The 14879-nt window shown below is 40.4% G+C and overlaps 3 protein-coding genes across 4 annotated transcripts in view; 1 reads left to right on the forward strand and 2 right to left on the reverse strand.

Moving 5' to 3' along the window:
* Positions 1–14879, reverse strand: part of LOC135707576 (uncharacterized) — a 335607-nt gene that overhangs the window by 151576 nt on the left and 169152 nt on the right. The window lies entirely within an intron of this gene.
* Positions 1759–3534, forward strand: Poc1 (Proteome of centrioles 1). The gene is made up of 4 exons (XM_065229495.1): positions 1759–1856; positions 1926–2805; positions 2871–3143; positions 3226–3534. The coding sequence occupies exons 2-4, from the start codon at positions 1936–1938 to the stop codon at positions 3436–3438; spliced, it is 1356 nt and encodes a 451-aa protein (XP_065085567.1). The 5' UTR covers positions 1759–1856; positions 1926–1935; the 3' UTR covers positions 3439–3534.
* Positions 3651–4794, reverse strand: Atox1 (Antioxidant 1 copper chaperone). 2 transcript variants are annotated; one of them, XM_065229494.1, is made up of 3 exons: positions 4631–4794; positions 4259–4334; positions 3651–3960 (listed from the first exon to the last, which is right to left on the reverse strand). In XM_065229494.1, the coding sequence occupies exons 1-3, from the start codon at positions 4637–4639 to the stop codon at positions 3827–3829; spliced, it is 219 nt and encodes a 72-aa protein (XP_065085566.1). In that variant the 5' UTR covers positions 4640–4794; the 3' UTR covers positions 3651–3826. The 2 variants fall into 2 exon arrangements, with proteins under 2 accessions (XP_065085566.1, XP_065085565.1); XM_065229493.1 differs by having other exon boundaries at positions 3652–3960; positions 4259–4337.

Consider the following 14879-nt stretch of genomic DNA (forward strand, 5'->3'; position numbering starts at 1 on the left):
CGAAAAAGATGTTCAGTTGAAGAAAACAAATATAGAAATTGAAAGGGTCCACGAGATCAAAGAATAATATATGGTTATTCATAAAACAAATGATATATAACAATTGAAAAATATACTTTTATAACTTACAATTGAATAAATAAGACTTTGAATTTGATATTCATTAGAATTAAAATGAAAAATAAAACTGTTATGTTGATAATTCTGATGTTTAAATTGAGAATAGTTTTATTTGCTTTGAAACAGTGAACGTTATTTCAACTAATCCCAACTTTCATGCCAAAAGTTTGTTTTGAATTCGTACTTTTCATTTGACAGTACTACAATTCATTTTGAAAGTTTTAACTTTCAAAAGCAGGGAATGGGTAACTTTTGAATTAACAGTTGGCTAACTTTTGTTTTGAAAGTTAACCGCTTTCTACCAAAAAGAACCAATGCAAACTTTTAGTTCTACCAATGGTTTTTTAATTCTAGTAACATTTATTTTTTGTGTGTATGTTTATAAAATAAACATTTATATTTTTGATTTAAATGAACAAAATTCGTTTCCGTGTGCAACGTAATATTTCATAACCGTCGGAATGAGCTCTGTGCAGCTGTTTGGATGTAATATTCAACATTTTTTTTTCTGTGTAGCATCTTATTATTTCATAATTAAAAACAAAAACATTGTTTTAGCTTAAATGAGTATTTGCAAACTTGGTGAGGAACACATCTTAAAACCGGCGCACAATGGATAAGTTTTCAGGTTTTTTGGCAGTTAGCCCATTTCAGTCGAGTCAAAAAACCCGGAAACTTACATTGTGCGCCAGCCTTTAGTCTTTGTTACTTTTTTATGTCTCGTTAATAGTGACAAGACTCCACGCAGAAAAAAATATCGAAATAATAATATCTGAAGCTCATTTTGTTCTGTCCACAAAAAAACTAGGTTGATTCAAACGTATTTTATGTAAAAAGTCATGGGACATCAATGTTTATAATGTAAATCATCATAAGGTTACGAAAAAAAAACAAATCGTGTTGAAAATAAACGTGAATTTTTTTTTTTGGTTTGGCAGCAAACAAAGCAAGTAAACAAATTTTATATATTATTTTAAAATTTCCAGCTTATTTTCCTCTTAGTTTGATAAAAGAAGCAATTATTGCCAATTCAGAGAAAAAATAGCATTTGGCGTCAGATTATCAGCTTTAAAAGCATGCTGTGACTGTCAGATGTGTTGAATTATTTTCACTGAAACGGCAATATCTAGCATCTAATACAGCAAACACGGTTTTGTAGCTTGTCACGAATCGAATAGTATTTAAATTGATACACGCAGATAATTTTTTTTTTTATTCAAATGGATATATTTTTGGCCTAATATATTTTTGGTATTGATTCAAATATATTATTCGGTTAATTCAAAGAAAAATATAACAAACCGGTTGTAGAGCTCGTTGTAGAGTTAATAATCTGTTTGTTGATTCTAAAAACCATTTTGTTGATTCAAAAATATGTTTTGCTGAAATGGTCATACAATATGTTTTAATCAATAACATAACACATTAGGTCCTGAAATAAAAATCCATTTTTCTGCGTATATTAATTTGTGTTCCCGATGATTGAGGAGAAGGAATTACGTCTGTATGTCTGTGATTCAACGGCCGTAATGGTTCGAAATGGTCGACCGGTCGACCTATTAAAATCAATTTATTGCCACAGTTGACAACAAAAACAAAACTCAAAATTTCATCAACGATAATCACAAAGCGCGCTTATAAAACGGTTATTCATTCTAGCAAAATTATTCCTCCATTATTTCAATTTTATGTACGTAGTTTAATAATTTGAAAAATTCCAACAATTCTACATCCAAGTAAGCCCATTTTTTCATAAGCATAATATAATTTATGGAGAAATTTCGAACTTTTATTCGTATCAACAGCTTTCAAAAGATGTCTTCCGATCCAGTACTTCACCGGCACTTGAAAGGTCATCGTAACCGTGTTACAGGAATATCGTTTCACCCAGAGGGCAACCGTTTTGTGACTGGTTCCACCGACAACACGGCCATAGTATGGAACATCAACGAACAGGTGCGTTGTATGCGCTTCGAAGCACACTCTGACGTGATCAACGATATTTGCTGGTCACCGGATGGGCGGATTGTTGCTTCGGCGTCCAAGGACCGGACGGTAAAAATCTGGGTTCCCTCGCTGATGGGAAACTGCGACGAGTTCCGGGCGCACACTTCCAACATCAGATCGGTGGATTTCGATTCGAAGGGGAAAAAGCTGATAACGGCATCGGATGATAAGTCGGTTAAGCTGTGGAAGGTATCGAGGAAACATTTCGTGTCGTCGTTTACCGGCCATACCAATTGGGTGCGATGTGCACGGTTCAGTCCGGATGATAAGCTGATTGCTTCGTGCGGAGACGATCGGGCGTTGAAACTGTTCGATCCGTTGTCCGGACAGTGTGTGCACAGTTTCGTGGACCAGAAGGGAGCAGGGAACAAGGTGGCCTGGCATCCGGATGGAACACTGGTGGCAATTGGATTGGATAATGCGAGGGTGAAGATCTTTGACATCAAGATCCGGAAGCTGATTCAGTATTATAGGATTTTCGAAGGATCGATTAACTCGTTGGATTTCCATCCGTCGGGGAATTATTTGATTACCGGAAGCGATGACGGGGCGGTGAAGATTATTGATTTGCTGGAAGGAAGGCACATTTATACGTTGACAGGGCATACTGGACCGGTGACGGCAGTGAAATTTGCTAGAGATGGACAGCTGTTTGCGTCCGGGAGTGAAGATCGTCATGTAAGTCACTGTAACTTATGGTATCTATTATATGGTATGCTGAGAAACTGGTCTTATGCTTGTAGATTATGCTGTGGAAAGTCAACTTTAATGGAGAATCGTCGGAAAATTCGCTTTACTCATCGGAGTGTAGCGATCTTCAGCCACATCTGATGCAGCAAGAAGACAGACCACGTCATGCGATTCCCTCAAGTAGGAAACTCAGCTATCAGGATTCCCAAGGTACGGATGAGGATGAAGAGATTCGGTTCAGCAACAATAAGGAAAATCACCCAGATACGAGTATTCTGGTTGATGCCAGAAAGACAGAGAACTTCCACATAACGGATGTTCACGAGGTTTGCGATTAAATTCCTTCTAACTGTGCTAGTTTTTCCGTGGTCTAACTTTTAACGTTTTAATTTAATTGATAAATTTAAGGAAATTGTAATAAGACTATGCAAGAAGCCTCAAGTGCGCTGCCTGTCGGAGTCCTGTTTGAATCCGTCCGCACGCGGTGAACAGGAACCGAGTAAGAATGGTAGCAATTTCGAGAAGCACGTCATTCGAAAGCTTGGGCTAATTGAAAGTGCGGTCTCAAGTCTCGAAAGAAGAGTTGCGCTTCTGGAAGACGTCGTGCTCAATCGAAGCTGAGGTTGAAAGGAAGTTTTCTCTATTTATCGATTAGAGTTTTATTTGTTTAATTGTACATAGTTTCGAACGGATTTATTTTTAATTACAAGCATTCAAACATAAACCAGTTAAATGACGTACCAGCCACTGGCTGAAAGTCACTCTAATATAGAAAACAAAAACAAACAAACCAGTCACAATCTATAAAATCTGTCGCCTTAATTATACTTACAATAGATAGTCGTTTCGTGGGAGTTCACTCGTTTGGGAACAAAAAGCAAATTTTAACAACAAAGTGCCGTTAATAGATTTACACCAATACTCGAAACTTTTCATGATATCATTGTCAAATATCATACAATAAGAAAAATCTGAGAACATCCCTGAGTCAAACCCGGTTGCGGCATTTCTAGGCTTTCAACCCAACATAGCTCGTTTCTTTGCCGGTCTTCTTGATGGTTTCCAGCAGTTCGTCCGAAGAGAGCGAGGAAGTAACGAACACTTTCTTGTTGTCCAGGTCGATGTCCACCTTTTCGACTTTTTCTGGAATGAAAGTTTATCAACTCGAATTTCCACATAGAGCAAAACTGGTGATGTCATCTTAAACATTTATATTTGTGTCAATAAAGATTACTTTGCGAAGTTTGGAATATCGAATTATAGGATTCACCTACAATGTTATAACTAACTTACAATCAACTCTCTACAACTCGATGTCGATATCAATTTAAGTTGAACGTAACAAACATTTTTTTAAATAACAAACATGGATGTTTCCGTCCACCAACTTCATATCAGTCCACAAACTCCGTCGTCAACCAACTGTTGGCTATTTGCTTACCTTTGAGCTTTCCGAGAACACGTTCCACCGCTCCCGAACAACCGGTGCAGGTCATTTCTACCTTGAATTCGTGTGTCTGCTGCAAGCAACAATCATATGTGTATTAGTATCCTATACCAGTAGCGTTTCGGAGACGAAGATCATCAACAACGAGAATGGGTTGCGTCTTATCGCAATCTTTGCCGTCCTCGTTTAATGAGGATGCTAATATTTGTATAGGGACAAATAGCCTTTCAAAAGTAGGGCCGCTAATCTAATCTAGTGGTATGATTGAAATTGATTCGCTCTCAAAAAAAAAATCAATGTCTCGCTTAGCAACTGAAAAGGTAGCACAAAGTGCTAAATTTAGATACCTGAAAACATCCTACTTACAGCTGCCATTGTAGTACTTTCGTTGAAGGGATGAACTATTTAATTAGGTCTAAATAGATATTCAAGCCGACTGGAATCTTTCACCTGGTTCGAACTGGAACTAAGATGACTTGAGGAAAAAGTTTCGATGTGATCTGCCTCTCTGGATGGATGGTAAATATCTGGTAGAAAGTTTGACATTTCCTTGGAATGTATGTGTGTTATATGCATCTTGAAGCTGTGTTGTTATATTCTAGTATCATATTAACATTGTGGTCAATTCTACAAACGGACGTGCTCCAGGTTGACTATTTTGGCACAAACACTTTTGCAATAAGGTACGTAGGTATTGGTGTAAAATACTGTGTAGGGTAAGGTGGGGCAACAGTGATGGATCGCTCTTTTTTGGGCTTTTTCATTATTTTATATTATAGAATTTTCAGTTAACCCATCGTAAAATAGATAATTTAATACTATTAATCTCCCTTTCAAAATGCAAAATTTGCGCACCATACCCTAATAAAAATTGTATGGTTAATTTGCTTAACGACGTGTTCTGGGTATCATCCAAACCATTTGTGGAATAGTTCAATGATTTAGGTTATCGTTCGTTTATGGTTATTTTTTATTAGGGTAGCGCCACACTCTGTGTTTTCATTGAAGGTGCACTCGAGAGTGCTCTCACTGCACCTTCAGTGAAAACACAGAGAGTGGCTCTGCGATGCAGAAATTTATAAGGAAAAATAGCATTTAACTATCTATTTTACGAAGGATTAACTGAACAATCAATTGAACTTAATGCAGGGGCGTTTCATTTACCTCAATCTACCTGTGCACCAACTCTCAAAACATAAACAATTATCAAAATATTGCTTGCAATGGATAGATATCTAGTAAACTAGAAGATTAAGTGTATTTTTCAACGGATTAAGTATGAATTTGACATTCAATCTGGTTTTGAAAGTTGGTGCACAGGTAAAAAGAGAAGGTTGCGGGACGCCACTGACATAACGCAAGCATTGTATATCAAAAAGTAATGAACAAGTCCAAAAAGAGCGATCCATCCCTGTGCGGCAAGATGGGTCTCATTTCAGCTAGTACATTTATTCAATTATTTGTTTGTCAACAGTTCAACAGATGCAATGCAACCTCAATGATGGTTTGCTCTTTCAAACCTACATTGAAGGTATATTGAGCCTTTTGATGTCAACAATCGACAAACATAAAATCAAGTAGATGATTCAGCTGGCCCCACCTTGCCCTACATGAACATGTAGAGAAACGAAGATTGATGCCGCCATCTAGGCGCATACATTTGCTTGCAGAGCAGTTCCACGCCAAACGACGGATCGGAAAAACTCCACCTTTTTTTTTTTTAACTAGTTCGTTTATTTACTAGGCTCAGTCGTGTGTGACACTTTGCGGAGCCAAAATCAGTAATGTTTGATTTACATTTTAAATAGCAGTATTTCTAGGTTAGTATTGGGTACCAATTACTCGTGGCGGGCTCGAGGTTAATGGGTAACAATTTCAATTGGAAGGATCTAGGTAGGAAACTGGTTTCTGAAGCCTCCTTCAGATACTACTCTCGGACGGTTGACCAAATCCTGACTGGGCAGGGGCAAGTAGCACAGGAACAGGAGGATAATAAGACTGGGACACAATGGCGGGAAATTGTTTGGAAAGGAGGGGATAGTCACATCAAACTCTAACATCAGACAAACAAAGGAATTCGTAGATCGCTTGCATGTAGGGAAGATCACGTGTTCCCAATACATCTCTTACTTCACGGAAGGGTTGTCTACCTCGGGCCACTAGGGTATCCAATAGTCGTGCTCTGGAGGCGTCATTACCCGGGCAATACCAAACTGCGTGATCGATGTCATCATAACCGGTTCTGCACCTACATATATTGCTGTCAACGAGGTTTATTCTATAGAGATGTGCGTCTAGCGAGTAGTGGTTGGACATAAGTCTTGACATCACTCGAATGAATTCCCGACTTACATCCAGACCTTTGAACCACGCTCTCGAAGAAACATTTGGAATAATGGAATGTAACCACCGCCCAAGAGAATTATTTGTCCAATCGTTTTGCCAACTTAAAAGAGAACTCTGACGTACTAATGGGAAAAATTCATCATGTGAAATTCTTCTATCATAAATCTCGCCTTGTTGTGCGCCCACCTTTGCGAGAGAGTCTGCCTTCTCATTGCCTGGGATTGAGCAATGTGAGGGGACCCATACAAAGGTAATCATATATGATCTTTCGACCAGCACACACATCTGCTCCCTTACCTTTGAAAGGAAATAAGATGAGTGCCTACTTGGTTTCATCGACCGAATAGCCTCAATGGAACTGAGACTATCCGAGAAGATGAAGTAATGGTCTGCGGGCATGTTGGAAATCATCCCCAATGCGAAGTTGATTGCTGCCAGCTCAGCAACAAAAACGGAACAAGGTTCCTGAAGTTTCCGAAAGGCGGTTGAGTATTCATTGAAGACGCCGAAGCCAGTGGATCCATCAATGCGTGATCCATCAGTGAAAAATCTTCTATTGCAATTGACTTGTTGGTACTTTTCAGCAAAAATGCGGGGAATTGAGATAGGTCGAAGTTGATCTGGAACTCCTTGAATAGCCTGTTTCATGGAGAGATCATAGTTAATGGGGGAACTGTAGTTAGTAAAGCATACACGAGAGGAGTTCTAGCAAGGAAGGCTAATATCCGATGACATATAATTAAGGTAGATTAGCACGAATCTAGACTGGATGCTCAATTCGAGCATTTCTTCGAAGTTTTCAATCACAAGGTTGTTACTGACACTACATTTAATCAATATTCTTAATGAGAGCTCCCAGAAACGGTTCTGCAGGGGTTTTACGCCCGCTAGGACCTCTAGGCTCATATTGTGTGTTGAATGCATACAGCCAAGGGCAATACGTAAACAACGATATTGAATACGTTCCAATACGCCAGCGCCAGCGCTCAAATGGGTGTAACCTATCTAGACTTCAGAAGATGTGACGTAAACCTAGTGAATAACGAACTTTCGGCTGTTGATTGGCTCTCACTGTTGAATCGACCCTCGATAGACGAAACTGTGTCCGTTTTCTATGATAAACTGCACAGGATCTTTGACAAGGTTGTTCCTCGCCGTCACTGCACTTCCAACGCGGTAAACAGAAAACCCTGGTGGACAGGGGAATTACGTCAACAACGCAACAGGCTTCGTAAGGCTCGTAATCGTTTTTTCAGTGTGAGATCAGACGAGAACAAGAACAACCTCCGTAACATCGAAAGCAGCTACAACGAACTCCTTGCATCGACCTATGAAGCATACGTCAACAATCTCCAGTCAAACTTGAAGCAGAACCCCGCATCGTTCTGGAAGTTCGTCAGGGACAGCAAAGCAAACAAACGCATTCCCTGCAATGTCGAATATGAAGGAGTGACAGCTGCAACACCTAGTGAATCTGCAACTCTATTCGCTGACTTTCTCAAAAGTGTGTTCAGTACTTCTCCACCGATTCCTCTTCCCGGAAGTTTCCAGCGAGTGCCATCGTACGACGTGAACCTGCCTACTGTATGTATCTCTCCAGAGGAGGTACTGAAATTATTGAACGACCTGGATGTTTCGAAGGGAGCAGGTGTAGACGGATTGCCTCCTTCCATTATCAAAGCTTGTGCATTAAAACTAGTGACGCCCGTAACCTTGATATTTAACCAATCGCTATCAAAAGGCGAATTTCCAACCATGTGGAAAACTGCTAAAATGGTGCCAATCCACAAAACTGGCAATCTAAATCGAGTAGAAAATTACAGAGGCATTTCGATACTTTGCTGCCTCGGTAAGGTTTTCGAGAAACTGGTGCACCAGTTTTTGTACAATGCATCTAGACCGTTAATATGCGAGTTCCAGCATGGTTTCGTGGAACGGCGATCAACAACGACCAATTTGATGTGCTACACAAACACTCTGTTCCACGAAGTCGAGGCTCGTAGCCAGGTTGACTCAGTCTACGTGGACTTCTCTAAAGAATTTGACACCGTACCACACATCCATATCACTGAGAAACTTCTGCACATGGGCTTCCCGATTTGGATCATTGAGTGGCTCAAATCTTATCTAACAAATCGCAAAGCTTTTGTTCAAATCGAGACTGAAGAGTCATCAGTTTTCGACGTAACCTCTGGAGTACCTCAAGGAAGTGTGCTAGGACCACTTATTTTCATTCTGTACATCAATGACCTTGGTCTCCGCCTATCGTCTGGCAAATCTTTCTTCGCAGACGATTTTAAACTATTCAGGGTAATTGCATCGGTCTTGGACTGTGCTGCCATACAAAACGACATTGACGAATTGTTGAAATGGTGCGAAGAGAACGGGATGAACGTTAACATAAAAAAATGTAAAGCGATTTCATTCACACGTTGCCGCACTGTGTTGAAATACAGCTATAAGATCGGGCCCTCTACCCTGGAACGTGTAGATTCTATTCGTGACTTAGGTGTTATATTGGACAGCAAACTGAGATTCAACGAACAAATCTCTACAACAGCTGCAAAGGCCTTTGCTGTCCTAGGATACATTCGACGCCATGCAGCCTTCATCACCGACGCTTATGCTTTGAAGGCGTTATTTTGCTCATTGGTACGAAGCATACTTGAATACGCCGCACCTGTTTGGACACCGTATAAATCTACACTAGCCAGCAAATTAGAACGAGTTCAGAAATACTTCGTTCGGTTTGCTCTCCGCCACCTACCATGGAACAATGAAACACACCTGCCTCCATATACCTCACGCTGCTTATTACTTGACTTGGAAACGCTGTCTGCCAGACGCCTGAAATTGCAGCGTATCTTCATCTTCGACATTCTTACGGATCGCATCGACTACCCTGCGCTGCGTCAGCTTGTCAACTTCAACGCTCCATCTCGTTCACTTCGAACTCACGCTGCGCTTTACGTACCTCATCACAGAACAAGCTATGGACATAACAACCCTCTGAGTACCTGTATACGTGCTTTCAACACTGTTTATGATCAGTTTGACTTTAACATTAGCAAAAATGTGTTTAGTACTAGAATTAGAAATTTAGATTAAGTTGCAGTCTGAACGAGTATATCGAAGACGAAGGAATAAATAAATAAATAAATAAATAAATAAATAAATAAAAAAAATTTGATTAGGTGGCTTTTTCTTGCCGAGTGGAAGCAAAAAGAGCCATACTCAAGAACTGAAAGAATAGTCGTTTTATATAGTTTAATGAGGTCTTCCGGGTGAGCACCCCACCATGTCCCGGAAATTGATCGTAGAAAGTTGATCCTTTGTTGACACTTTTGTTTCAAATACGTAATGTGGGTACCCCAAGTGCATTTTGAATCAAACCAGACTCCAAGGTATTTGAAGGTTACAGATTGGGTAATGTCTCTGCCCAAAATATTTAGACGCAGTTGGGCTGGAAACCGCTTCCTTGTAAACACTACCAATTCAGTTTTTTGCGGTGAAAACTCGATCCCTAAATTTCTTGCCCAGAGAGACAGATTATTTAGGGAATTTTGCAATGGTCTTTGCAAGATTTCTGCACGTGGACCTCTCATGGAAACCACGGCATCATCTGCAAGCTGTCTAAGCGTGCATTGATTATCTAAGCAGTTATCAATATCTTTGACATAGAAATTATAAAGTAAGGGACTTAAACATGAACCTTGGGGTAAGCCCATGTAGCTAATTCTAGAAGTTGTCAGTTGACCTAGATTGAAGGTCATTTGTTTTTCTGACAGCAAATTATACAAAAAATTATTCAAAATACCGGGTAATCCACTACTGTGCAAATTGTCTGACAGTATGTCTATGGAAACTGAATCAAATGCGCCCTTAATATCCAAAAAGACTGAAGCCAATTGCTCCTTGTGCGCAAAGGCCAGTTGAATATCAGATGAAAGCATCGCTAGACAATCGTTTGTTCCTTTACTCTTCCGGAAACCAAATTGCGTATTTGAGAGTAGATTGTTTGATTCAACCCAATGGTCAAGTCTTAATAGGATCATTTTTTCTAATAATTTCCTCAGGCATGATAACATAGAGATCGGACGGTAAGAATTGTGATCAGACGCTGGTTTCCCAGGCTTTTGAATAGCTATTACTTTAACCTGTCTCCATGCTGGTGGAACTATATTGAATTCCATAAATGAATTATATAGGTTAAGTAATCGTCTTTTAGCGATATCGGGGAGGTTTTTTAGAAGGTCAAATTTGATCATATCGCTTCCCGGAGCAGAGTTATTTGATGAAAGAAGTGCCATTGAAAATTCCAGCATTGTGAATGGTTCATCCAGAGAACCGTTACTTCGGGCTGTATCCCGTAACGTTGGTTGTGCTGGAACAGAATCTGGACAAACCTTTTTAGCGAAGTCGAATATCCATTGGGAGGAGTATTCTTCACTTTCATTGGAAGATGAGCGGTTTCGCATATAGCGAGCCTTTTTCCAAAGCGTTGTCATCGAGGTTTCTCTAGAAAGTCCCTCGATAAAAGTACGCCAGTAGTTTCGTTTCTTTGCTTTTAGTAAGTTTTTAAGCTTTTTTTCAAGCTTTAGATACTTTTCAAAAAGCTCAGATCTTTCATGTCTACGATAATCTTTAAGGGCATTGGATTTCTCAAGATACAACTTTGTGCATTCGTCATCCCAGCCAGGGGTGGCGGGTCTTCTTTTGAGGGATGCACTTGGAACACGTCGTTTCTGAGCTTCTAATGCGCTTTTGTAGATTAGCTCGGTAAAGAAACGATACTCTTCCAGTGGTGGTAGAGGATCGGTAGAATCAATACCAAGAGCTACCGCCGATACAAATTTTTGCCAATCAATGTTCCTCGTGAGGTCAAAAGGAACTTGAATTGACTGATCTGTTTTTAGACGACCACTTTTGATTGAAATAATAATTGGCAAGTGATCACTACCATGGGGATCATTGATAACCTTCCACAGACAATCTAATGATAGTGAGTTAGAGCACAAAGAAATGTCAAGACGGCTCTCTCGAGCAGGAGGGTTTGCTATACGTGTTGCTTCACCAGTGTTCAAGATAGTCAAGTTGAAATCGTCGCACAAATCATAGAAAATACCCGCTCTATTGTCATCGTATGATTCGCCCCAACCAGTACCGTGTGAGTTCATATCGCCCAGTATTAGAACTGGAGATGGAAGGATATTAACTGAACTCCAAAGCTGAAGGCGGTTTATGGAAGTCCTTGGAGGGACATATACAGAAGCTATGCAAAGATCTTTGTTCTTCACATTTGGCAAGCGACAATTTCAATGCCTGAAATTATTGGGATTGAGATTTTATAGAAGGAGTAGCACTTTTTGATCCCCAAAAGTACGCCACCATATGAATCATCTCGGTCCAGGCGGATAATGTTAAAATCGTGGAAGTTTAGTTCATCTTCAGAAGAAAGCCAAGTTTCACAGAGTGCAAATATATCACAATCAGAATTGTGAATCAAATACTTGAACGAGTCTAATTTAGGTATTAAACTACGACAGTTCCATTGTAATAAAGTGATCATATCTTGATCCTCACTCGACGAATTATCCATCGAAAGATATGAATTCACCAATGAGGGGCCATGATGCAGTCAATTGCTTGAAGTAGTTTCCGACTATAGGAACAAGCAGGTCAATAAGCCCTCGAAGTGGCGATTTGTCGGGAAAGCCGAGGGCATTCAAAATGTTATCCACAATGTCCTTAAATTTAATCTTTCCTCGCTTGGACGGGAGAGTTTTCTTTGAATTGCGAGTAGACGTGGTGTTTATTTTTGGTAACCTCTTACGATTACCTTTATAAGGTAGCGGCGGGGTGGAAAAGCTGCAGCAAGGATCAGATGGAGCAGCAATTACCGATTTGTTCGGGTTTTTCAATGAATCCCCGCTACCTTCAGATTTTTGCATGCTTTTGAGAGTGGTTTTATTTTTTTTTCCGGCGCACTCCCGGGGAGCTAGTCGGCTTCCTTTTACCGGGGGCGTGTACCTCCGGAGACTCACTCTCATCTGCTATGTCAGAGTCCAGTTCATCGGAAGACAAAATCTCAAAAGTGTTTTCATTTTGAGCGGCTGATGCCAACGAAGCAGAGGATCCATTTTGCAACTTAACCATTTCTGCAAACGTCAGCTTGGAGCGTTCTTTTATTGAACGCTTCACATTGTTGGTACGCTTCTTGTACGCGGGGCAGTCCTGCAAAGCATGAAGAGGTTCTTTGCCACAGTAAGCACATTTAGTTGCTTCCTGTTGGCAAGCACCCTCCATGTGGTCTTGGCTACATTTGCCACAACGGGGCTTGTTGTCACAAAAAGCAGCTGTGTGTCCCAACTTTTTGCAGTTGGTACAATTATATACCCTTGGTACAAAAAGTCGCACCGGGAAAAAAACATTTTCAATTTCTAAGAACTTTGGGAGAACCGATCCAGCGAAAGACACCTGTAGTGAGCCTGAAGGGGAATAAGTCTTTTGACCATCTACCGTGGTCGCTGAATACAATATCCTGCAACCCAGAACGTCCACGGTAGATGTAGCAGCATTTTGAAGGCGCCCCATACCTTCCATGACGTCATCACACGTCAGGCTCACTGCAGAGACCACACCGTCTATCTTCACATCTCGAGATGGGATGTAGACGTAATACTCTTTGTTATAAGCCTCGTCGTCAGCAATATCATTTGCGATATTATATGTAGGCGCAGTTTGTTCCGATTGACCTGATGAAATTCGGTCTCCGGGAAACGACGCGTCAATATTCTTTTAATCCCTAAGAAGTTAAGGGCTTTCTCTTTCTGCCGAAAATAGACAACCCAAGGCGAGGCAGAGGACGCCTGATAATGGCGCTTTCTAAGTTTATCATTGGGAGGCTTACTGCCCCCCTTTGAACCATCCATTAGAAATTAAAAATTGTCGTCAAAAAGTAATTATTATTTTACTTTTTTTTTATTAACGAACCACCCTATGTGGAACGATTCTACTGGGGGAGAGACAGACGATCCACAAGCAAACAGTCAGAGGAATGGGAATACAAAAACAGATACGTGCTGCTATTTGCCCTTACCGTTTCTACTGCTATACTGTTGCTGCTCTGCCACAATAGATGCCGGTCGTACACACCGTCCGTGCGGCAGCTCACTGCTTTCTGCTGGTTATTGTTTCCAGTCGTACACACCGTCCGTGTGTACACGGCTCTTGCTGCTGACTATGGCTCCGATAAAATCAGTTTGATATCTTCGAGCGGGTTAAAGATGGACAGTCCGATCGTAGGCTTCGCCAGGATCGGCTGCTACCTTATGTAATGCGCGAGTCACCTGAGGCACAAAAACTGCTTTCAGAAAAAAAAAAACTTTTCGCGGTGAAAACACTTTTAAAGCTATGCCATGTGACGAGACAACAGGCCTTGATGTTGCTCATTCGCAAGCAGAACGAGGAATGAAAACTCCACCTTCTTAAATAGATTATCATAAAACTTTACATGATTGTGTGTTATGGGCAACATCTACACAAAATCGGTCATTTTGGACGACGTATTTTTGTTTTCAAAATGGCGTCTGTAATTTTTCTACCCTGCGCTTTGGTCAGATAGCGTATAATAGGGCGTCGTTGTGCCAATTTGGTCGTGGCACATTTCGAGTATGAGAGAGTGATTGCAGTTTGCTCAAAAGTGCCTGAGTAAAATGCAAGTACTTTCGATGCCTACCCGTAGTTGTTACAGTAAAGACACAGACAATTAGTCATAGTCAATTCCCTTGCGTTTGACGTTTACACACTACCGCCATCTGTTCAGCGCGTACTACCCACCACAGTGTACTCAACAGATGGCGGTAATATTTTAGCGACGATGTTTTACAATGAGAAATATTCAGTGTGTTATGTCTGTTTGTCTGTGGTAAAGATATACACCCATATTCTCGTTTATGTCTGGACGTGTTTGTCATACAAAAACATTTTTATTTGATTTTGTGTGGTGGATGGGTTTCGGACGTGGACGAGGATAACGTTGAAAAATTGAGAAATGTATCGCTTCAGTTTGAGAAGCATTTCACTTCGCAACCGATGAACCATTCTGACGGCCCAAATTACCGTTCAGGCGCCGTGTGTTGGCAGGGTCAAATATTGGACAGTTGTATGTTTATAAAGTATTATCAGTTAAAACTGTATTTTGAGCTTTATCTCTATACATTCTTATGTGTTTCTTAGAAGATTATCTCTTTTTTATAATTCGTTTATT

This window comes from Ochlerotatus camptorhynchus, unplaced genomic scaffold, assembly GCF_037179485.1.
Source record: "Ochlerotatus camptorhynchus isolate MF236.1 unplaced genomic scaffold, CSIRO-AGI_Acam_v1.1 ptg000314l, whole genome shotgun sequence".
NCBI classification, from domain to species: Eukaryota; Metazoa; Arthropoda; class Insecta; order Diptera; family Culicidae; genus Ochlerotatus; species Ochlerotatus camptorhynchus.